This window comes from Rattus rattus, chromosome 3 (assembly GCF_011064425.1).
Source record: "Rattus rattus isolate New Zealand chromosome 3, Rrattus_CSIRO_v1, whole genome shotgun sequence".
NCBI classification, from domain to species: domain Eukaryota; kingdom Metazoa; phylum Chordata; class Mammalia; order Rodentia; family Muridae; genus Rattus; species Rattus rattus.
In genome coordinates this window covers 168683368-168708332 of record NC_046156.1, presented here as the reverse complement: position 1 = coordinate 168708332, position 24965 = coordinate 168683368, and the positions used below count along the sequence as shown (strand labels likewise).

At 45.3% G+C, this 24965-nt stretch overlaps 1 protein-coding gene across 1 annotated transcript in view; it reads right to left on the bottom strand.

Moving 5' to 3' along the window:
• Window positions 1-24965, bottom strand: part of Pdzd2 (PDZ domain containing 2) — a 231105-nt gene that overhangs the window by 22773 nt on the left and 183367 nt on the right. Inside the window, exons 9-18 of the mRNA XM_032898761.1 lie at window positions 24753-24867; window positions 20401-20474; window positions 20067-20298; window positions 18957-19074; window positions 16774-16906; window positions 9627-9708; window positions 8206-8240; window positions 7159-7315; window positions 4817-5592; window positions 1298-1442 (exon numbers count right to left, since the gene is read on the bottom strand). Coding sequence (XP_032754652.1) covers window positions 1298-1442; window positions 4817-5592; window positions 7159-7315; window positions 8206-8240; window positions 9627-9708; window positions 16774-16906; window positions 18957-19074; window positions 20067-20298; window positions 20401-20474; window positions 24753-24867 — 1867 coding nt within the window. The remainder of the gene's footprint in view (window positions 1-1297; window positions 1443-4816; window positions 5593-7158; window positions 7316-8205; window positions 8241-9626; window positions 9709-16773; window positions 16907-18956; window positions 19075-20066; window positions 20299-20400; window positions 20475-24752; window positions 24868-24965) is intronic.

Below are 24965 nucleotides of genomic sequence, written 5' to 3'. Positions count from 1 at the left end.
AGATTTTGCTTCAAAAGTTGCCTGGGGTGGATATTCTACAGTTTCAAAATTTTTTAAAAATATCTTTTATTTATCTATTCATTTAATGTATGTGAGTACACTGTTTCTGTCTTCAGACACACCAGAAGAGGGCATTGGATCCCCATTACATGGTGGCTGTGAGCCACCATGTGGTTGCTGGGATTTGAACTCAGGACCTCTGGAAGAGCGAACAGTGTTCTTAACCACTGGGCCATCTCTCCAGCCCTACAGTTCCAAATTTTAAGGACATCCCCTGGTCTGGTGAGGTTGCTCAGTGGGTAACACATCTGCTGTCAGCCTTCACATCTGAGTTCAATCCTCTAGAGAGAGCTGAGTGTGGGAAATTGTCCTGTGACTTTGATATGTGTGCAGGAGCACATAGACACACACACACACACACACACACACACACACACACACACACCACCCCACAGGTATGCACAGACACACACATGTATGCAGACACACACACACACACACACACGTATGCCCACGCACAAACACATACACACCACACGTATGCACACACATATGTACATACACATCTATATATACACACACTAAATAAATAAGATATAATAACAATTTATGGGACTGCCTTGACAAGGGAGCTATCTCATTTTTCCATTACCAAAGATCATCAACCCCTCAGGGGCTCTCGAGCTATTACAGTAATTACCAGCCGCGAAGAAAACTTTCTCCTTCCACTGAGAAGGCAGCAGAACCAGTCAATTCAGCTTGACTTAAAACAAAACAAAACAAAACAAAACAAAAAAACACTTCAAGCTGTAAGTAGCCATGATTTCTGCTTCTATGCCATCTGTCCGTCTCTCATCGTGCTTAGGTAATTTCCACCATGCTATTACTTATTTAGTTTTTACTTTTCCTTGTGGAGGTTTTTACTGCCACTTCTCCATGCACTTGATTTCATATAAGCACATTACGGAGATTCCGAGGAGGAAAAAAAAATCCCATTTCTTACGTCTTGTCTGTGTCACAGAATGAAAAGCAAACATGGATGCACTCAACATGGAATGCACGTGAGGTCTAAGCATGGGGCGGGGGCGGGGCAGGGGAGGGTCTAAGCACAGTGATGGGGCGGGGTGGGGGGAGGGGTCTAAGCAGAGTGATCAAGGATAGCGATTGCGTCAACATCTAAATATTGGTTTCCCTACGTGGTTTTTCTTCCCTCCTCAAAAATTGTCTTCTTGTGATACTTTTCTTAGGATTCGTGTTTCCCTGTCTCTCAATGAAACCAACAAGAACGCAGTCTTACCAGTCCCAGGGTGTGGCCCGCACTCTGGTGCAGCTCCCTGCGGGTTCTCTGTGGGGAGTCCAGTGTTTGGGTAGCATGGGGTACTGGCTGGTCCACAGTTGGTGGGGACAGAGCTGTCCCCCGGGGTGGGATTTCCCCGAAGTTCCTGGCACAATGAGAAGCAGAAACCATGTTAATAGCTTTTCAGGGTTTCTGCATCTTTGGCAGCATCGTCCGGAGAGGAGAACAGGGTTGGGAGCTGGCCGATCCAGGCTCTGTACCTCATCTCTAAGCCTCAGGGTTTTCAACTTTCATATGGGGACTAAAAAGACTTGCTGGATCTCAGAAGTTTTAAGGAAAAGATGGTTAAGTGAGTAAGGTTTCGGTAGGTGGGAGGTGCTGTCTGACATTTTGTAAGGATAGCCAAGATTGTAAAATCAATTCCTAGGTCTGAGAGTGAGGAAGAGGGTAAACGGAGAAACGAGAAACGAGGCCAGTGTTGGTGCTGCAAGGTTTCCCTTAGGTCAAGTGTCAATCACTTTGTCTTCCTTTCTTCTACGGAAAGCTCAGCACAAAAACAAATTTCAACCACTAGAAAGTCCAATCGCATTTATTTAAAATTAATCCACCGAGTTGGTGCGTCATAAAGTGGCCCAAAGGGGGCAGCAGAAGAGGCGGGTGAAACGTAAGGTGTCTTTCACAACTCTTGTTAAAACTCACTCCAAGAAGTGTTGTCAGCCGAGGGAAGCGAGTGCTTAACTCGGTTAAGTTGTTGTTTTTCCAATAAGGGAAATGAAACGGAAAAGCCCAGAAGAGTGGGCGGAGGTGGGTGTGGGAAGCGCCCCTGGGCTGCACATTTTAAAATAGCTAATTTTCCACCAAGAACAAGTTTACCTTAATATACAGTGCTAACTTGTACTGGGGAGAAGGTTCAGGAAGACTGTGTGCTGTGCACACCCAAGGGTCTAAGCCCCAGCACCCAAGTAGCAATCCAAGTAGCGAAGTGTGGCACCCATTGAAGAGAGGTGTTCTTGCCTACAGCCCCGGCTTGGGGGCCGCGGGTATTCACTGTTGCTCACTTAGCTGAAAACCAGTATGCTCCAGTTTAGCTAGAGACCCTGTCTCAAAGGAATAAGGCAGACAGCAAAGGAGACATGATACCTGTATGCGCCACACACATGCACATCATCCATGTACACGCACACACACACACACACACACACACACACACACACACACACGCCACCACCACTACCACCATTACCACCATCACCACCATCACCACCATCTCCACCACCACCACCACCACCACATCACACATTTTTTTAAAGGTGCTGTACAGCAAAGGGGAACACTAAAAGTGAAGACGTTTACTTTGGTTTTCTGCTTCTCCTCCCCGAGTGCCTGACATTCTACTCTCTCTGTCCTAGAAGTCACATTTCAGAGCTAAAATTTTTATGACGAAAACATTTCATTGTTCAAACCCACCCCACTTTAAAAAGTGCATTTAACATTCATTTATTTTTGGTTTTTCGAGATGGGGTTTCTCTGGGTAGCCCTGGCTGTCCTGGGACTTGCGCTATAAACTAAGGCTGGCCTTGAACTCACAGAGTTCTGCTTGCCTCTGTCTCCTGGGCGCAGGGATTAAAGGCATCTCCCATCACTGCCCTCCTTCCCCCACCCCCATTTTAAAAGGTTTTATTTATTTTTAGTTTATGTGTATGAGTATTTGTCTGAATGCACGTCTGTGTGCCTCGTGCCCTTGGAAGCTAGACCAGGGCATCGGATCCCCTGTGACTAAACTTATAGAAGGTTGTTAGTTGACACGGTGATGGGAACTGAGCCCAGGTCCCTTGGAAGAGTGCCCAGTGCTCTTAGTGCTAAGCCATCTCTCCAGCCACCCAAAAAGTTCTTACTGCAAATATCTCAAAACTATTAAATCTCAGGTCGGGATGGTAAAGCACTTGTCTCTAAGCCCAACGACCTCAGTTTGATCCTTGGGCTCTACATGGTAACAGGAGAAAACTGATTCCTTCAAGCTAGCCTCTGACTACTGCACTTGCAGCTTGGGATGTGTGGAGAGAGAGAGAGAGAGAGAGAGAGAGAGAGAGAGAGAGAGAGAGAGAGAGAGAGAGAGAGAGAGAGAGAGAGAATATGCACACACTAAATACAATTTAAAATACACAAACCTCTCCCTTGTTGACAAAGGTCTCACCGATCAGAACTTGTCCGATCAGAACTACTAGTGATACCACATCTGGCAAGAGCTATTTTTTTTTTTTCTTTTCTTTTTTTAGGAGCTGGGGACTGAACCCAGGGCCTTGCGCTTGCTAGGCAAGCGCTCTACCACTGAGCTAAATCCCCAACCCCCCAAGAGTTATTTTTAATACATGTGACTGGTTAGGAATAAAAACCCTGGTCTGGCCTCCTCTGCTGTCTAAACCTTGATGGTGAGCCTGTGTGTGTACAGGGGAGAGGCAGGGTACTGGGGATCGAACCAGAGCTGTGTGTGAGCGTATATGCTGGACCAGCACTGTGCTATTGAGCTAGGATACTTTCTGAAAGGAAAGAACCCACCCACTGACTGCATGTACTGTAAGGCATGAGCTGCTTGGAGGCGAATATCATTTTTGAGGAGGGGAGAAAATGGGACTGCAGAAGATTAAGAGAGAACGACTTCTACCTTATTCGGATTCTATGAATGTATTAACGTATCCACTTTAAATGACAATAAACTATCTTCATTAATATGGCCTTAAAAATCATCTCAGATTCTTTGCTCAGAGATTGGAGACTTTCCTTTTTTGCTAGAGAAGAGATATACTGAAAAGATTACGTGAACAATTAGATAACAACTAGCATGCAAACACTTAGTATCAGCTAACTTGCACTCCGCGTGGTGTGCTGTGAATTTTGAGTGGATTCAGCCCTGTTATTTGGCGTGACGGTGTCTTAGTTTCTTTTCCCTTTCATCGAGACAGAGTAGCTTAAAGTCATCAATCCTCCTGCATCTCCTAAGTGCTGGGACCATAGGCAGGTGCTTGTTGCACCTGAGGGTTCAATGTGGCTCTAATCACTCAGAATTCCTGTAGGGATCTTGAAAGTAGTCAAGGTTCCCTCCTAAGTTCATTGGCTCGAGGGGATGGCAGTCAACATCTGCCAGTCACCCCCCTCAGCCAACCAAGGCAGACAGCAATCCTCTGCCCTACAGCCCCGAGAATGAAGGCTCAGAAAGGCTCAATGACTTGTCCATGTTATTGCTCAGCTTGTGCCAGCCGGTCTGTGAGTTGGCCCCAGGCCCAGGGCTTCACTCCCCCTGACTCCACAATGCCTTCCCATCACCACCACTGGCCCTGTGCCCTGTGAAGGGAGTGAGTACTGAGTGACCTCATGACTGCCACCATAGGAATGGGCACCCACTAAATGACTGTCAAAAGAACCCTCCAGTCAACACCCTTTCCCCCAGGTTACCCTGCGTCTTACAAAGCATAGTCATCCCACAACGGTCAAACGTAATAGTCAGAAAAGTGAGTCGGCTACCTTCTCTGTGGTTCCACCTGGCTGACGGCCAGTGACAGGATCTTTCACGGGAGACGCCTGGACTTTCAAGTCTTGAGCACACGGTCCATTGGCTGTTCCACCTGGGGCCTCCTCTGCATCAGACCTCTTGTAGTGTGGGCTGATCCTGGCCACGGGCTTGTGCCTGGACACCAGATTTTCACTCTTCTGTGGTGGGGAGGTATGGTTTTCCGGGCTCCTTGGGCTCTGGGTGTCTGTAGGGACTCTGTATTCCAGCTTTGGTGAGCTTCTTGACCCTGACATTTCCTTTCTCCCAGAGCCTCTGGGCCCATTCTTGGGGGTTTCTCCAGAACCTGGCAGGCTGGCTACCTTGGGAGGGGTACCCCCTGTTCCATCGAGGATGCTGTGCTCTGAGTCCATCGAGTTGCCGAGGAGAGGCACGGAGCAGGCCTTGCTGACCAGTGGTTTCTGGAGTCTTTCCTCCTGCTTGTTCACATCAATACTTTTGGAAGAGGTTGTCAAGGCAGGCCTAGTGTCATCTTCTACCAGAGGCCTGCCGGGACCTGGGAGCACTCCCGGGAGGGAGATGCAGTCCCCTTCACCATCGAAGTCTTCATCGTCGCTGCCACCATTGCTGTCATAGCAACGCACCCTCCTCTGGCGGAGAAGAGGGTTCCTGAGGACCTGGGGGCTTCCGGGGAGACTGGCTTGCCTGGCAACTGTCACCTGCTTGTGTAAGAGCCCAGAAGTCCTCTGGCTTCCAAGGGTCACAAGGCTGTTGGCCCTGGCTTTGTGAGCTGCAAAGGATGGAGAGAGAAGAATTAGACAAAACGTAAGTTTCTAATCTGGCCTGGCTTTATAACCTTAATGAAATAAATCCCAGTGCTTGCTCTTACAACGGTGCCCTCTTGCTCAAGGGTAAAGTCTGCCTTGTCCAGCCACTTGACAAAACCAATCCTGTGAAGGAACATGAGCACTTCTGAATTCAACATGCCAGGCACGACCTCCAGCCCCTGGACATCCGCATAAACAATATGGCTTCTTGTGCTCCACACAGCATGGGCAACCAGCCTATTGCTTCTCTTTTTCTTTGCCACCCCCCTTTATTTTTATACACGTAGACATATTGACACATATCCACACAGGCATGTCTTTGTGTGTTGGGAGGCACATGGTTATAACATGGGCAGAGGATGGAGCACAACCTTGGGAGTCTGTCTTTGCCTTCCGCCTTGTTTGAGACAGAGTCTCCTGGCTTTTGCTATTACATATGGCAGGCTAGCTGAGCTGACAACACCCAAGGATACTTCTGTCTGCCTCCCATCTCGCTGTACTGCGACTACTGATTTCTGCCTTTCCACGGCGTCTAGGATCCAAACCTGCCCTGACATTTTGCTTTACCCACTGAGCCATCTTCTCGCCCTCAAGAGCCCCAACGGAAACCAACTCTAGGTTACTTAACTTGAAAGTCGTGCTTTCTAGAGATGGGGAATTTATAGTTCGGCTTCATTTTGCCTCCCAAGTTGTTGGGGGGTGGGGGTTCCACCTAAATGCTGATGCAGAGAACTCCTCTCTACCAGGTAACCCGGGGAACATGGCACTCACACCTTTGTTCTTATCACCCGAGGTCCCTCCCTATCTTTAGCAAAAGGGCATGGCACACAGCCCAAGCTGACTACTTCTCGAGATAAAGGGCATCTTTGAGGCATGGCATGTACACCAGCGGCTCTGCAAATCTTCTGCAAGCTTTCTGTCCATACTATGGTGTACAGGTGTACAGGTTTGCTGTGTGGCTCCCCTGAGTCTGCCATCGTCTGCCCCTCTGAAGCTCAAACAGTGGAGACGAAAAGGGAACCCTTGACAGTAGAAATCCGAGAGCTCAATGCAGTTCACACCAGATGATGTCATTTGGGCAGAGGCTGGAGGACTCTTGAACAGAAGTGACCTTTTGCTAACAGTGCTTCTCACAGACGCACTTCTCAAACTCACTGTTTTCTAAGAATTCAGCTCAGAGCCTAGTGAGGGAAGAGAACTGGAATTCCCTCAATCGTGAACGCCTTGGGTTGCCCACCCTGATTTGATGCCAGGAAACTCAAGATGATACGTTGTAAATGGTGTGTAGAGGGTGCCCGAATAAGCCACCTTCACCCCTGGTCCTAGAATGGGTGTCCAGCCACTCACTGTTGCATGAACAGTTGGTCACCATGGCCAAGAGTAGATCCTGTCTCTGCTCATGGTTTCCAGCTTTCTCTCCTTGTTGTCCTGGGCAAGGCAGACCCCAGAGGCCTCCAGCAGGGATGGGGGAACTACTAATGATTTATTGTACTGTTAAGTCTGGGGTACCCTGGAGTTCTCCTGCTCACCTGAGGGGACAGGAAGCAGGCTGCCATCCTCCGAGGTCTCATATCCACTTCCGGGGTGATCCTCGTCCTCAGAGCCAGCCACCACGAAGTCTGACAGGGAGCCCTGGCCATCATGGACAAAGTATTGGGAGAGCTCAGATTCAGAGAGGAGTGAGTCCTGTTGGAGAAGAACATGCTGGAGTATAGGGAGACACACCAGAGCAGTACACCAACACTAATGATTTCTCAGGGACAGCATGCCCTAATTCCTGATCACTGGGAACAGCTGTAACAGTGACTGCCCATCTCCTTTTCCTGTAGGGTGACTAAAGCCACATCAATACAGCAAAACATGGGCCAGATACTGCTTTTAGATGGGGTGGAGGCACATTTTGCGATGACCAGATAAACCTACGACAGTCTTATCTGTTTGTTCATCTGTTTGCTTTATGTGCATTGGTGTTTTGCTTGCATGTAGGTCTGTGTGTGTGAGTGTCTTGGATCCCCTGGAAGTGGCGTTACAGACTGGTGCGCTGTCATGTGCGTCCTAGAATTGAACTCAGGTCCTCTGGTACAACCGTCCACCTCTTAACCGCTGAGCCATCTCTCCGGCTCCTGCAACTGTCAACTATCTCAGCCAAACCAAAACAAAGCCACTTCAAGGAAGGAGAGGAAAGGAGAGTAAATCATAAATAAGCAAGTCTAAGCAACTGATGAACTGCTGGGCGGTGGGATGGGATGGGGGTTGTCCAGCCTGAATCCCACGCTAGTGGAACTGAGGAACGCCCAGAGTTCTCATAGCTTCAGGCTCTCTGGAACCCAGGCTACCTTTATTTCAAAGTGAGAGGCTCAAAAGGCTCGGGGCCTTTTCTCTTCTGTGCTGATCCTTTCCTGGATGAACTAGGAGAAGCACACCTTTGTGTGTCTGCTTTCACACTGGTATGGCTGCCACTTCCTTGTATAAAGTGGCCGAAAGGATTCATGGGCAGAACTATGGACTGGGGTTTGTGACTTGACTGAGAGGCTCCTGAAAATTGGTTTGTGGTCTCCGAATGCATTTTGACTCACCTTTTTGGCCAGAGAGGGGCTCTTCAAGGGGGTACCTGTGTGGAAGGAATTCGTAAAACGGTTAATGTGGTGAAGCTCACACATTATGAACAAGCAGGCTCATAGAATTCACCAACCAAAAGGAGGGACCAAGCATATTCAACAGAACTGTCCTTTGCCTGAGTGCCACTAATGAGTTGCATGCATAGGCAGATGCACGCATACAGTCTCTCTGAGTAGCCACCCCTATTACCTATCTACCTGGGTACCCCTCTCCCCCTTCCCATTCCATCCACTTCCCTCCCTCAAGACCCTGCTCATGGCTCTGATGCTTCCCCCTGCAATCCTGCTGAGCATTCTATCTGATGGGACAGTTTAATGGTGCCTGGATCTCTGCATCTCCCCTTCTCTGTGCAGCAAACCCCAGAGCACCTGCTGTCTGCTAAGGACCCAGCCATGCTTGCTGAATGGCTGGAAGGATGAATGAACCAATGAACCCCATCCAAGGAACTCATGAAAGAACCAGGGAAGTGGTGGGGATGCCGGTTTTCCTCTTTAGCAGACGGGTGAGGAGCTCAGCCTGTAGACTTTAAATTACATGTCACAGGCAAAAGAGATTTAGGGCATGAGAATTCCGGCTTAAAAAAAATAAAAAGTCTTTGCTGCCTGATCAAGTAAAGATGTTGGGATGAAGAGAACCCAGCGTTCAGGCTGAATAAAGAGCCTTTTATGGCCGAGTCCACTTTAAATATATTAATTATGGATGCAAATCACCAGGGATTTCATGGCTGTCCCCAATCCTGTTCCTTTTCCTCTGACATCCAGTAACTCATATCTCCCAGTTCCTTTTCCTGCAGGGCATCAATCCGAACGTCAGAGAAGTCTCTAGCCAAGTGAGCAATGGCTGCAGAATCCCTCCGAGGTTTCCACACTAAGGAGACTGTTTATACGATGCTTTAAGTGAAGAAGAAACGCCGAGGAGAACTGCAGCCTTTCCTGCCCCAGCATTTCCACACAAGGAGGAAAACTGAAGAACATTTTCTGCCTCCAGCAGCACTGGAGGTGCTTTGTACTGAAACTTCCAAGTCCGTATAGGGAAACCTCAGCGTTTCGAATGAATAACACTCTGTATTACTACATGACTCTTGTTTGGGTGTCAAGTATCATTGACCTATGTATTTCAAATGAGTCATGAAGATTCATGAATGGCTGTGAGCTTTCTTTCTCAAATTATTTGAAGGCCATATAGGCAGCATGCGTGATTGGACCTTTAATGAAGCACATTAAATAACTGTAGAAATCAAAAGAGGGAACCAAGACAGAGTATAGGCCCTGTCAGCAACTGTCACCGGCAATTACAGAGAACCGCGTGCCCCTGCTAGGGAGTACCCGTGGGTGAACCTGACGAGAACCGTGTCTCAGCGGTGAACAAGCCGCCATACCGAGGCCAGGGGAGGAGTTGGCTTCTCTGCTTTCCTGGTAAGTGCTGCGTGCTATCACTTCGTCCATTTCCTGCTCCGAGACCTGAGTTTCAGCAGAAAGCGCAAATTAGACGTTGGTTTGTATTTATTTCTCCTCAATAAAAAAAGACTGGGAACACCTTAGAAGCAGTAACTCAGACCGCCTAAGTCCAGTTGAATGGTGGGTGGCTTCAAGGTATAAACAACAAGACCACCAACTGCACCTCACTGACTCTGCCCCTCTTCAGAACACTTAGTTCTTAAAGAACTCACAGTCAGGCCAGTGAGATGGCTCAGACAGTGAAGGGTGCTTGCTGCCAAGCCTGACGACCTGAGTTCAAATCATGGACTCCTGACCTCTCCCCATGTACCTTGCTGGCACATGCCAACACATAACACACATGCATATGTACATACAAAATAAATAGATAACAATTAAAAAATTAAGAACATTAGCCAGGTGGTAGTGTTGGCACGCACCTTCAATCCCAGCACTTGGGAGACAGAGGCAGGTGTCTTGAATTCGAAACCAGCCTGATCTACAGAGTTCCAGGCTAGCCAGGACTACAGGGAATCCCTGTCTCCAAAGATCAAAACAAACAAACAAATAAATAAAAATAAAAATTAAGAATATTAAGAAACAAACCAAAACGACCCTTGGGGGTGGCAAGATCGCTTAGAGATAAGGGAGCTACCACAAGCCTGAGAGTATGGCTGCACTCTGGGGAGCAGTGCGGTAGAATCAATCCCTATCTGTTGCCCTCTGACCTCCACACGTGCACTGTGGCACATGTACCAACAACGCAAACACACCTATGCAAAAATAAAAATGTAAGCTAAACATTTTTATTCTAACGAAAACCTATACACTATGCCAGAACAGTAAAAGACTGCACTATTTGTCTAAATTCACTATTTCTTAAGGTATATTTTATGCACATGGACGTTTTGCCTGAATGGGTGCACATGCCTTACTGCCCTCAAGGCAGAAGAGGGCATTGGCTACCTTGGAACTGGAGTCGCAGTCGTGAAACTTGTGCACTGAAACGAAACCTGGGTCCTTTGCAAGAGCAACCAATACTCTAACCACTGAGCCATCTCTTCAGCGTCCTCAATTCATTAACTTCTCACCTCATTTACAGTATTCCTTCTTATTTTTTGCTAAATCATTTGCAGATTGCAGACACTATGGTCTTTGGCGTATAAATATTTAACTATGACTGTGCTGAAAACAAAGCCTCTCCATCGCCGCGGTGCCTTTGGGAGACACAGGAACTAAAGCGCCATTGACTGTCTAGCACACATTTCCTATTCCGGTGTTGGCTGCTGTTCCGACACCGCTCTACAGCTGCGACCGGTTCCCAGTGTGTGTGACCAGCCTGTGCAGAGGCAAAGAATTCCCTCCGAAAGGCAAATTAGTGTGCAACTTCCTCCTGAGCTAGTGTGAAGATAATTTGAGGGTTTATATTACGGTGCCATATCGGTGAACTTCCTTTAGACCTGCTGTGAATCCTTACATCCCAGTTTCTTTATTTTATAGGAGGATTGACTCTGACCATCCAGGACCTGGCTGCCGTGTCTTTAGTGTGTTCCTCCCACTTCCCCCGCTCCCCAGACAAGCCTTACTGTGTAGCTCTGGTTATCCAATAACTCTCTACGTAGACCAGGCTGGCCCTGAACTCACGGAGATCTACCTGCCTCTGCCTCTGCCTCCCAAGTTCTTCCACCTTCTGAAATCTGACCCTGTAGAGAGTCTTTTGTCTTTCCAGATACTGGTGTGCACAAGGAGCCCAGGGCGGTCGAAGCGTTCTATTAGGATCTCTGACAGCTGCTTCACATGTAGCTTTATTTCTGTTTTGTTTATTCAGAAAGGCTACTACAGAAGTGGTTTCCCCCGTCACCCAGGCAGGGGCCGTCTGTGTACTCCACATCTGGATGCTCTGAACTTAGAGACACCGGAATGAGCCAGATTTCCTTGTTGGGATTTTTGTCCTCCGTGAGAGTGTATAGAGAGAGTCTGAGAGTGCGGAAGTCTCCTGCACCCATGTGCGTGTGTGACTGTGTTTGTACGTTCAGTTTTTTAGGCTAGCAGATGAAGTACTGGGCCTCGCCATGGCAAGTTTGGCTTTAGCCTTACTAATTGCTTTTGCTGAGATAATCATTACTAGGAAAGTTTATAAAAAATGATTTATTTTATTTCTTCTATTCTTTCTCTATTTAGCAATACAGTGGTACATCTACAGAATTCTTTCCCCATTGTTATTCTGTTCTTTAAAAAATGTTAATTTATTCCGATTTAAAAGCATTTCTGTGAGTATGCACATGTGTGCTCACATGTGGAGGCCAGATGTTGACACTACGGGTCTTCTTCTATTGCTCTGTCTTGTTTTCGAGACAGGGTCTCTCGCCGGATCCAGAGCTCAATGATTGGCTAGGCTGAATGACCGCATTACAGGGCCCATCTACACCTCTCTCTCAGCACTGGGTTTACAGAAGTGCACTGCTGTCCCTGGCTTCTATGTGGGTGGCGGGACTCTGAAAGCAGGTGCTTGTGATTGTACAGCCAGCATCTTACCCGCTGAGTTAGCCTTGGTCCCCAAGCATTATCCTTAACTGTCACTATTCATGGGAAATTTTCTTTAGAAAGCTCGTGATTTACCAAACGATGATCCTGACTCAAAAGGTAATCAGAACACTTAGTTTACGTTTCAAAAGTGAGACTATTTTAAACTTGGGATGGTAATTTTGTATACTAAAATAATACTTAACATAAATCCTGTTGGGATAAGAATGCGGATTTGTCTCAATAAATAAATACAGGGTTTACTGTGATAGACGAATCGAGATCATGCCACGGCTTTTCTGTAATACTTTAGAGTGGGCCTCGCAGGAAATAAAATATACACACTTATGCACGAGGGCTGGCACATGCATATACTCTCCAGAAAGCAAACTGTAACTGTGCAAAGGAGACAGGGAAAATGTCAGCATCAACAACAGTGTTACTTTTGAAAATAGACTTTCGATATTTGCAACTGCTCTTCTGAGTGGGAGAAGCCAGTTTCCCTACCCCCACTCCAACCCCTTTCACTTTCTACTCCACGCAAGCGAGGAGCTGCGCTCCTAACGAGTCCACATCCTAGCTGTCTAGACCTAGGAGGTCTGAATGTCCCAGCTGGGCAGCCGCTGCTCCACACATGAGAAACAGGAGAAGGGAAACTGTTGTGGTGTTTCTCTTGGAACGGCACGAAAACCAAGGCGGCACATATATCCTGTATCAAAACGTCCTCCTGGCACGGGACGCTGAATTAAGTGGTACGAAAAAACATTAAATCTAAGATGGAATCTTGACCAGAAGGAAAATATAGTATCACATGACAACCAAGAACATCATGTTTACCTAGGGAGAAACATGAAGGTCGGTCCACTACTGGAGCGCAGTTGTGTTGGGCACATTTCCAGCGAATCACAGACCATTTGACTGTGGTTGGAAAAACGAATCCATTTGTGTGTTCAACGGGGTCTCGGACCACCCGTCTATACGGGGTGATTAGGCTCCACACTGAAATGTTGTTTTGATATGGGTCATGTCGGCAAAAAACCTTTTGGGCGGAGATGAAGCACTCTGAACAGATCTCCACCCTGGAAGCCAGCTACGCCTCCAGGTCTGTGGCTTACGCGTCTGAAGGTCACTGGGGTCGGGGGCATTAGGTCAAGTGCAGCGTGCTGGATGGTGTGTGGGGGTGAAAGGTGAATGCTGGAGTCTGAGTGGGGGAAGGAGCTGGGAACTGCTCTCACTTGCAGGAATCACAGAGCATATGGTGTTAAATGTTAAATGGGACCCAGCAAGAACCGTAGTAGGGACAGGGGCAGAAAGAGTCTACAAAGCACAACAGAGTCTAAATCAACATCTTTTTTTAAATAAGTGTGTTGGGGAGGATATTCCTAAGTATGCGTGTAGATAAAATAATCTGGAAACAAACGCAAACAAACAAGCAGCAAGCAGTCTGTTACAGCATCTTCTGTCTTACACCGCTAGACCAAGTCACAGACTGTTGTCGATGCTTATCTGCATGGGACAGGACCAATGGTATAAAGGAACACCACTCAGCGCACACCTGGCCCCAGCACTCAGGAGGCAGAGGCAGTGGATCTCTGACTTTTAGGCCAGCCTGGTCTACAGAGTGAGATTCAGGACAGCAGGGGCTGTACAGAGAAACCCTGTCTTGAAAAATGAAAATGAACAAACAAACAAACGACAACAAAGAAGCTGTCGATGTGGCCCTTCACAGGCATAGAATCCTCACAGGAGCCTGGACCACTCAGGAAATAATAAAAACAATACCACATCCCAAGTGCTGTGCATCCAGAAGTGCCCATGTTTTGAACCTTTTGAGTTTCAGGGCAATCTGGTCATAATTTTGGAAACAAACTAATTTCTTAAATGGAGTAATATATTCAGCAAAAATCATTTTATGCAGTGGGTTGAACTGAACTTGTTGAGGTTTACTTAAAACATTTAAAAGTAACTGTACAGGGAGGAGATGACCAAATAGTTTTTATGGGTTGACGGCGGAAAAAATTGATTTTTTTTAATTAGTGAGCTCTTAGGTTTTAATTACAGAAGCATGTGTTGGGGTCAGAAGAGGCTATCTCTAAACTAGTTCAGTTCTACCTGTGTCTAAAGCCCTCATCCTTCACACAACAGTTGCCTTTTGGGGGGCATGGGAGACTGAAAGTTTGATATAAATGACTGTCACCCACAAACACAAATGTGCTCCCAAATTGGCATAATCTGTGAAGTCTGCATAGGACTCCATGGACGTCATATTAAGAAGTCTCAGGAGACTGCGGTCTCATCCACCTGTGCAGCTCTGGGATGCGACCATGGCCTTCTACCTGGCGGAAGCTCTATGAGCCATGGGGTAATGAATTTCATGTAGGATGGGGCTGTGATCCAAACATGGACTGGTGGGATACATGGAAGGGCAGGCTCCCCAACCCAGGTGATGCCCATGAGCCTGCCTCTTTCCCAACTTCAACACTCATGTTCCCCAAAGAACTCTCTTTCCTTCATTAGTAGGTTCACAAAGGCTGGTAGTACCTGGGGCTGAGCTACCAACAAACATCAGCCTAGAAAGATCCTTCTTCTCTCTTGCCAAGTCAAACATGAAGCCAAAAAATGTGGCTTACTCGTTCATTCTCAGCTGAGGGCATACACATGCACGTCTTCACAACCAGAAAATGGGTTGAGCTTCAGGGAGCTTTATGACACAAAGTTGTCACACCTTAAGACTGTGTCTTTGCAGAACAAACAAAACCAGTTCCGGACAAAGTGAGTACAACCTCCAAGACTGGGGATTGGAGTTAGGATTGGGGAGGTGGGGCAGTGGGAGTGGTTGGGTTGGGGAGGTGGGGCAGGAGAGGGGTTGGGTTGGGGAGGTGGGGCAGGAGAGGGGTTGGGGGGAGGTGGGGCAGTGGGAGGGGTGGGGCCTTCAGTATGTGTTTATGCTGTTGGGGAGTGTGGAGAATAGTTGTGCAAGTAGTTGGAGGAAAAGATCCTAGCATGGGTTAAGAAATTCAGCCTTAAAAAAAAAAGAAATTAGCCTTGAGGATTTGGCCCATGAGACAGAAAAATAGGATCCTTTATGATATCTAATGATATCTAATAAAATTAATTTGTTATAGTTTCTTTGAAATGTTGGCCTATATTTTCCTCAACTTTGATGAAAGCAAAATCCAGAGTAGCATTTGCAAATGAGGAAGTGGTTTACACACCTAGATTTCAGCTTATTTTTATTTATTTAAATTGTATGAGCTGAGAACCCTCCAATAAGACGAATAGTTTTGTTTTGTTTTGAACAATGAAACACAAAGAAATCCTTCCTTCTCAGAGCTGGAGACACCTGCTCCTTGGGGGACAAAGAACTGTCCCCAAAATTTCTATACTCTAGACCTTTGATAGGAAGGCATCAACAGTCAGCGGGAAGTGAATTAAATATATGAACCAAATTTGTTTTAATTGGTTAATTGTTTTACTTTTATGGCTTTGAGCATATCAGGCAATGACTCTATCACTCAACTACATATTTTTATCTTTTTCTTAAAAAAAGTATTTATTTTTATTTTATGTATATGAGTGATTGTGCCTCATACCCTCAAAGACCGGAACAGGGCATTAGATCCCTAGTATTTCAGGTCAGTAGTTCTAAGCCACACGTGGGTGCTGGGAACTGAACGCTGGCCCTTTGCAAGAACAGCAAGTACATTTAAGTGCTAAGCATCTCTCCTGCCACACCTTTTTATTTCTTACCTGAATAAAGTTTAAAATTCTCACAATTCGCTTTAAATTTTAAATTAGCATTAAATTTAAAGAGGATAGAGTTGCTATCACATGGGCAAACAAAAGCCTGGCTCAAAAGAGACTTTTTTTCTTTTCTTTTTAGCGTGTATATGTGTGTACTGTGTATGTGTGCAAGTGTGTAAGTCAGAGGACAACTTGGGGTGTCTCTTCTCATCTTCTACCTTGAGGCAGGGTTACCTATTCCCTGTTCCACACACAGTTAGCTGGTCCACAAGCTTCCAGAGTGTCATGGCTCTGCCTCCTATCTCCCCATAGGCTTTCTGGGATTACAGATGTGAACTACCACATCCAGCTGTGCGTAGGTTCTGGAGATCCGAACTCTGATTCTTATGCTTCCATGACAGTCATTTTATTCACTGATCCCTCTCCTAGGTGCACCACCCCTAAGATTTCTTATCTCAGAGTGCAACAGGCTGCAGAGACTATCTAGAGTGGCACGATCAGGTTTTCTTCACGTAGGTATTCAGTATCTCGCCAGCGGCCAGCCAGCCACGGCGGTTATTAGAGTTCTACTTTCCATGAGATCAGATTTTAAATTCACCAAATAACCCTGACAACATTTTCCAATAAAGTTTTTAGATCGTGAAGATGAAGAAATCCAGATCCAAGATTCATTTCCCACATGCTTCAGTCACAGGCTGATACCCAGTTCTGGCCAAATGACCTCTCTCACTGAAGTAGAGGGGTTCATGTAGGAATGCTGTCACTGGCCAAACAAGCAGCCAAACCACTGTCCCATATTCAAAACAGGGTGAAATACCTTACCTTTGGATTAGGGTGTCGGCCGATGACCAGGCGAACAGGCCCCGGGGGACATTTACTTAAGATGGCATGCACTTTGCTTAAAGCCGCATGACGCACGTTCACAGAATTCACTTCCAGGATTTGGTCTCCCCGGCTAGAGAGACATAACAACACATTGTAGCAACAGTCGGATTTTTAAAAGCTAAGACAACTTTCTTTCAGGAAAGGGTTTAGAATAAGAAATCTTTTTCTGAGTACTTCAAAGAAGCAAATGACATTCTTTCATCTTTATAACACCCATAAGAAAGGCAATACATTCATATAAATATCATGTTTTAAGTTGACTGAGGAGGCCATTATCAGAAATAGTAAATGTAAATAAAACAGATAAAAAGACAACGAGGGAAGGTAGCAGTTATTGAGCACCTACTGTATAAGAGATCCTATACAGAGGAGGTTACTTAATAACACTTCAGATACGTTTAAGTATGCCTTTCAAATAGGAGGCCTATAGAGGCCACTCAAATCTGGTGCACCTGAGTTGTCTAAGGTCTGTGTGATTTAATTATCACACGCTAGCCTCTTGATCACCATCAGTTTCTTCTTTCTTCCTACCATCTTGAAATGATTACTGTAATAGAGTCAAAGGAGGAAATATCTGGCGCTCCAAGGTTACCTAAGAATTTATAAAAATATTTCAAATTTGAACAAATGAGAAACTTAGGACAAGTTGCCTCTTTTGACTTGAAATTATCGGGAGAGTGCCCAGCAGGAAAGAACAAAGACCCTTTACATGGGATTTGAGGAATGTTCATTTGGCTGGCCCCAGGCATATGGAACCATTCAAGAAAGAAACATCAACTTGGGATGTCATTAAGGGATTTTTTTCCCTGGGGTTCTAAAAGTATATTTTCTTTAATGTACTTTGGATGATTTGCTAGTTTTTTTCATATGGAAATTGACTCTGATGATTAACAAAAAATGTAATATAATCTATTAACACAGCCTCCAAGATGGCAACCTCAACGAATGCTGTTTTGACAATTCAACTGCCAAAGGACTCTGACGCTTATGGGGAGAAAGGTGATATTATTTGTACAGAGTGCTTTGTGTAATATGTGCACATTTTTGTGAGATTTAGGGGGGCACAGACCACTGCAATTGCTGTAGGAGAGAATATTAAGATTTCTTGTGTATACGCAGAATGCTGAGGATACAAATCCACTGTCTACATCAAGAAATCAGATGGTCCGTGACCTTAGACAACAGTGACTTTAGTCACAATCACAGTGAAAGCAATTGACTAATAGGACCTCCCACACGCACATGGTTTCAGGGTCTTTTGCATCTAGTCACTGAACCCATACATGCAGTTCCACCTTATAGGACCAAGTTTACATAAATGAATAAAAAGTGAAAGAGTATATTGAAATAACCACAGATAATCTGCATAGAGTTCTATGTCGTCAAAATTCTGACACTGAACTTCTGAGTCCAAACACAACAAAGCAGGTAGGAAGGCTGTCTAAATTTTGTTTTCTCTCGCCGTGATAAAATACCATGACATAAACAATGTATGACAAAGGAGGTATGTAGCTCACAATCCCAGGTTGTATTCTGTGACTCTGGGGAAGTTGAAGGCTCTGGCCATATTTATAGTTGAGAGCATACACTTGATTTGCTAACTCCACTCTTCTCCAATTCAGAATCCTTTTCTTAGAGAATGGTGGCACCCACAGTGGGCAGACTTCCCAGAACAGTTAAGGCCATAGGCCAACCTGGTCTAGACAGTCCCTCACTGAGACTTTCAGGTGATTCTAGATTGTGCCGTGTTAATAATTAAAATCATCACAGAAAACAAGATTCAAAGTCCTGTGATTCAACCAAATTTGATTCATATGAATCTTTTATCTTTGGAGAAACTATTAATGTCAGGCTTGGCTATATTATTAGAAAGAAAGTCGAAGATGTAGAATTCCATAGCATACCTACAATCCCAGCATTAGGGAAGCAGAGGTGTGTGTGTGTGTGTGTGTGTGTGTGTGTGTGTGTGTGTGTGTGTGTGTGTGTGTGTGTGTTCAAAAGCCAGCCTAGGCAATATGTCTTTGTCTCTCTGTCTGTGTCTGTCTAAGCAGATATTAACGGGTGTGTCTTCACAACTCAGGACCACACCAGGACTCTATAACACCAGGCATGTAACTAACCTCAGGTTGCTCTCCATCTTGGCCACGGATCCAGGGGCAAGGCTGTGAATGTATATACCTGGAGGGCTGTTTTCCAAGGCCAAGCAGCAGGCACCAATGCCCAATCCAACTCTTGGCTCTGTGAGAAGCAAGGACAAGACAAGAGCAAACATCACACAGTAACCAGAAAATGTGCAAGGAATTTAAACAGGCGTCATAGATATTCAGACCAATAAGCTTTCAGTTTGGTCCCAGGTACAGAATGTAAATCCTGCTTTTTTTTTTTTTTTTTTTTTTGTGTCATCTAATGCTCTACCCTCTTTTTATTCTAAAGAGCTTCCTCAAATCCATCTCTGGGAATAGCTGGAGAATGACTAATATTTTTATCCTGAATATAAAGCCTGGGCTGGAGAGATGGCTCAGTGGCTAAGAGCACTGACTGCTCTTCCAGAGGTCCTGAGTTCAAATCCTAGCAACCACATGGTGGCTCACAGCCATCTGTAATGGGATCTGATGCCTTCTTCTGGTGTGTCGGAAGACAGCTACAGTGTACTCACATAAGTAACAAATAAATCTTTTTTTGTTTTAAAGAAAAGAATATAAAGCCTTTTTGATTTCTTTGGCCTTCAACTAATATCTTGGTTCTTTATAATTGTTATCATCTGAGTCCTAGAGGGGGATGGGGAGAACTGTGAAACAGCAGCAGGATTTGCTGAGAACTCCCCCAATTGGAAGTTACTGGTGCTAACTTATTCTTGACTGTCTTCCTTAATTCTTGACGATTTTAAGAATACTAGACCTGAGCCACTCATTTTAATACGAGTCTCTGGTGCACAGCGATTCATCCCCAAGAGCTTTAAAGACTGTGTTACTGGTGACTTTCCCTCACTTTTGTAAAAACTGATTAAACATCTCTCTCCTTTGATTACCCCAGCCACTTAGAGAAAAGCATCTGTCGCTGACAGCAGGTGGTTCCAAAGGACTGAATTAAAGACAAACTACAACCACCACCATCACCACCACCACCACCACCACCACCACCACCACCACCACCACCACCACCACCACCCACCACAGACCCAGCCTGTTATCCAGGAGAAAGGAAGGGGAGTGAGGAAGAGTTAGCTTTACCTTTGTTGAGTGTGACTTCCATGACAATCCTGTCTTTGGGCCCGGGAGCCTTCCGACCCAGGGATGAAGAACCACCTTCCTCTTGGCCTCCTCCTGCTGGGGTTCCCCCACTGTTGGTGTTGAAGCTTGGGGAGCTCGATCTGCTCATGTGCGTGGGAGTGGAGCAGGGCGTGAGGCTGGGGCTCAGGAGCTTGGTGCGCACGGTGAGGACAAACAGCCCACTTCGGATTTGCTAGAAAACAAGCAGGCGGATGGGTGCAAACGGTCAGATTGCTCTTCCAGCCGGGGAGGCCAAACCCAGAAGGGAAGAAGAGGACAAACGGAGACTCCTTACCTTGAAGGTGTGAATAGCCTCTTGAAACGTCAAGCCCTTGATTGGTATTCCATTTACATCCAGGATTTCATCTCCTGGTGGCCAAACGTGAGAAGTACGTTAAACTTTAATTTACCAGACTCTTCTTGGCTAGCGCTAAAGTGGCGTAACTATCTACAGTCCCTGGACTACTACTGTCAAAATATAAGTTTTATGGTTTTGATCCATTTTAAATAACTTAGTCCTTAAGAATGTCCCCTAAATAAGATAATATATTCAAGTTTAAAAACCCATATTCTTCAGCAGTAATTCTATAATTAACATTTAATAAAAACAAAGGTGGGGCTGGATTTGGTGGGGCACACCTGGATCCCAGCTTTTGACGGGCTGGGGCAGGAGGATCAGGGCTAGCTGAGATGGCAAAGTGAATTCAAAGCCAGCCTGGGCTACAAAATAAGATAGAGCTAAAACTCCACCAAAACCAAATGATAACTGACTAACCAAACCTCACCACCATCACCCTAAAATCCCAAACCAACTAACAAGTCAATCAACAAAAACACACACCAATAGAAAACAGGCATAAAATACCAACCAACTAAGCAACCACTACCACCACCAAAAGCCAAAAACAACTGTGGGAAATTTGAAGACCTGAGATTATTATTATTTTTTTTTAAAGATTTATTTCTTATATATAAGTACACTGTAGCTGTCTTCAGACACACCAGAAAAGGGCATCAGATCTCATTATAGATGGCTGTGAGCCACCATGTGGTTGCTGGGATTTGAACTCAGAACCTCTGGAAGAGCAGTCAGTGCTCTTAACCACTAAGCCATCTCTCCAGCCCAAGACCTGAGATTATTAACCACTGGTGTCTTTGATAAGAAATACCTTCTGCTTAGAGACTGAACTGCAGACAGGGTTTCAGGTTTTAAATTGTCTTCTATAGAATCATAAGGAAACACAGACATAGATACACTTGGGAAGCCGCTCCCCTAGAAAGACAAGCTATACAATCCAACATGATGCAGAATAGGGCTTCAGGAGTAGAGAGAGAATCTTGCTGAGATGCGACCGAGAACTGACAGCCCCACCTCTAGAAACGGTCTGGATGCCTGGTCTCGGGGCTCCATCTTTAGGCTGGCGAGACTATAGGCTCACTGCGGGTTGATGCCAAAGCAGTGCAGGGGCTGAGTTCTGAGGAGTGTGTGTGCACGGAGCTCACTAGCTTCTCCCAGACTAGCTCACTAGCTTCTCGTCTCCAACCCTGTGAAGTTCCCATCTCGCCATTTTCTATGCTGCTACAGTGCCTTCTGGGAATGTCAGAGGATGTGGCCTTCCTGTTGCCTCCTGGGAACTCGATTCTCATTTGCACTCTTGTGACATGGGCTGTGTTTTGGAATAACAGGTCCACAAATACCAAAAGATGGCCCAGAAAAAACAGATTGCCTGGCAGTGCAGGGGAGAGCGACTGTATGACAAGACAGTGCAAGTTGGCAGAAAACTTTGTGCAGCCAACCCCTGGCATGCTGTGCATACGGGAACCCTCGAGGTGAGGTATAGAAATGTGGCAATGCCACATGCATTTCCCTTTATGCAACTGCACAAGCCCTACTGTAAGCGCCGTGATCTCCTTTTAAAAACCACCCACCATCACCAACTATTCAATTATGGCTGCAGGTTGTATCTACAAGGACAGAAACACTGAAGTGATAATTCATGAGCTTATAATTTATAGGAGCGCTTTTAAGGTATATCGTTCAACAGGCTGGAAATCCAGTTCAGCGACTTACATTTCTCATAAATGAACACATATGAAAAAATAGTATTTAGGAGAATCATCCACTATTAACCTTTCATAATGATTGATTTCCCCGCCTCTATTTTGCTTCATTCTAGCAACCTCACAGGATGAATTTCAATCAAGTGAACACATGGTCCATCCATTCTAAGACCACTCTGCTGGGCTTTTTACACTGCTCTGAAACCAGACACCAACAGCACCTGGGGGTTAACTTTTCCTCAGAGAGACAGAGATAAATATTTTGCCCAAGAAGTATTATGCCTGGTCAAGTCACACTGTTACACGAAGGCTTCTACGTGCTCTGCTTAAAACCAGGACACTTCGATTCACTCTACCAGTTTTAAAAAAGGTAAGTAAACCTGTATAACCCAGTGGACACTACACTTTGAGCCAACAGGACTGGACAGTTGTATCATTTCTAAAGGTAACTAGAAATATCCTGATATAAGCACCTCATGGAAGACATATGGTGGGCCAGTGGAATGGCTCCATGGGTGAGAGAGCTTGCCGCCAAGCCTAATGACATGAGTTTGAATCCTGGGACACACATGTGAGAAAGAACTTTGTTTTCTGACCTCCACACACGTACTATGACCCAACTGTACATGCACACATATGTACCAAAGTAAATAATTGTAACCTAAAAAGGAGGGGGAAAAGGTATATTAAAAGGGAGGGGAAAAAGAAAAACAGGATTCATGCCTTGTTAGTGTTATGTCAAGTTATGTTCACAATTTACTGACAATTTTGAGTCATGAAAATTAAAAGTCTTAGAATCCAGATAAATATTTTGTAAGATATGTAACCATACACATTGAGAAGAATTTCTTTTTTTTTTTTTTTTTTTTTGGTTTTTTTTTTCCGAGCTGGGGACCGAATCAGGGCCTTAAGCTAGGCAAGCGCTCTACCACTGAGCTAAATCCCCAACCCTCAAGAATTTCTTTATTATAAGAAACTACTACGTCTGGGCGTGGTGATGCATACATTTAATCCCGGCAACATTTAACCCATGAAGGCAAAGGCCAGCAGATCTTTGTGAGTTAGAGGCCAGCCTGGTCTACATAGGAAGTTGTAGGCTAGCCAGGGCTACACACAGAGTGAAGCAGATTTCCAGTTGCTGAACTTTTCTGAGTGCTGGTTTGCTCATCTATAAAAGAATCACTCTAAAATATCTACTCAACAGGCTTGTGATGCCATTAATGAAATAACTAAAATACCAGACACGCTTTATAAATGTTTAAAGCACCATAAAAGACAAGGTGTACTTAAACATTTGAAAACTTTACTTGAAAGGTATAACTTAAAAATCTCAGGGTTACTTTAATCTGCACCCCGAACCACTTGTCTGCTGTGTTTCTTTCTGATAACGTGGTAAGGACTATGGAGAATGGGAAAGTACTAAATTAGCTACATTGTATTGACTTTAACAACAAGACATTCCATAGCTACTCAAGTATTCTGCCCTCCCATCAGCATTAAAGACTGGACTGTCACATTCTCAGGAAGTTTTGGCAGAGAAGCTGAGCAAGGAGCCAGTAGTGAGGGCAAACACCTACTGTAGCTGGGCTTTGGTTACTTTGTGGGTTCTTCTTTCTTCTGCCCTCCTCCACCCCCTTTCCACCCTTTTAACCCCTAACACTACATAGGAGAGAAAAGTGGATAGAGGGGAAACGGGTGTGTTATCATTAGACTGCTTCCTGTTGGTTAGGGGTATCTAATTTCTTCTTGTTTCTTCTTTGTGCTACTTTGTGACTACTGAAGGAACTGTGAGCCGACAGCAGCATTTATTTATATACTCTCTCAGGAGTCCCAGAATTCCAAACATCACGGAAACTATCTGTTGCCAGCAAAATCACATCCCTGCTAGAGCATGAGGCAACTCACAGTCAGCTGCTATGGACAACCTGAAGCAGCCTCATATCCCACACCACATATCACCGTTTCCTACTGAAGAACCAAATGACTCTTCAAAACCATTTACCCCTTGCAGGTGCCATGTTTGTTTCAATGTTTCTATTTTGTAAGATGTCAGTAATACATAATAGCACTTATCTGTACATTTGTATAATGGCAAAGCCCTGACTGTTACTCTGATGGTGGACCACTCTCTAAGGGTGCTGGTATTGTATTTCTTTTTCTTTTTTTTTCTTTTTTTATGGAGCTGGGGACCGAACCCAGGGATTAAAAGGAAAACATATTCTTAAAAGATTTCTGTGTTTTTTTGTTTTTGTTTTTTTAAGAAACCAAAATTCCAAAATCATCACTACAACCTACAGTTGGCAACAGAAATATCAAGCTACTTCCCATACATGATCTCGATTAATCGCCACAAAAACATGCTTCAAGGTAGGCATTAACATTCCAAGTTTGTTCCAAGCACCCCAGGAGAGTGAAGCTTGGGTCACATGGTCTGCCCAGGATCATGATTCACTGCTGGATTCAGCACACATCTAGGGCACTCTCAAAACCATGACCTCAGCTGCCATGCCGTCACATCTTGCCAGGGGACAGACTCTCAAGGACCCAGGCTGTCACTAAAGATTACACCAAGAGACTCTTGCCTACCTTCTTTGAGCCTGCCGTCCTCTGCGGCTGATCCGTTTGGGAAAATGGTCTTGACAAAAATTCCCATCTGGCCTCGAATGCAGTCTCGCCCTCCAGCAATGCTAAAGCCAAGGCCCTGTGTTCAAAGTAGACGACAGTTTAAAGTGGACGAGTCCAGGCTGGCACGGCAGAATTTAGCTACAAAAATCCCTTCCACTGTTGTATCTGACTGGG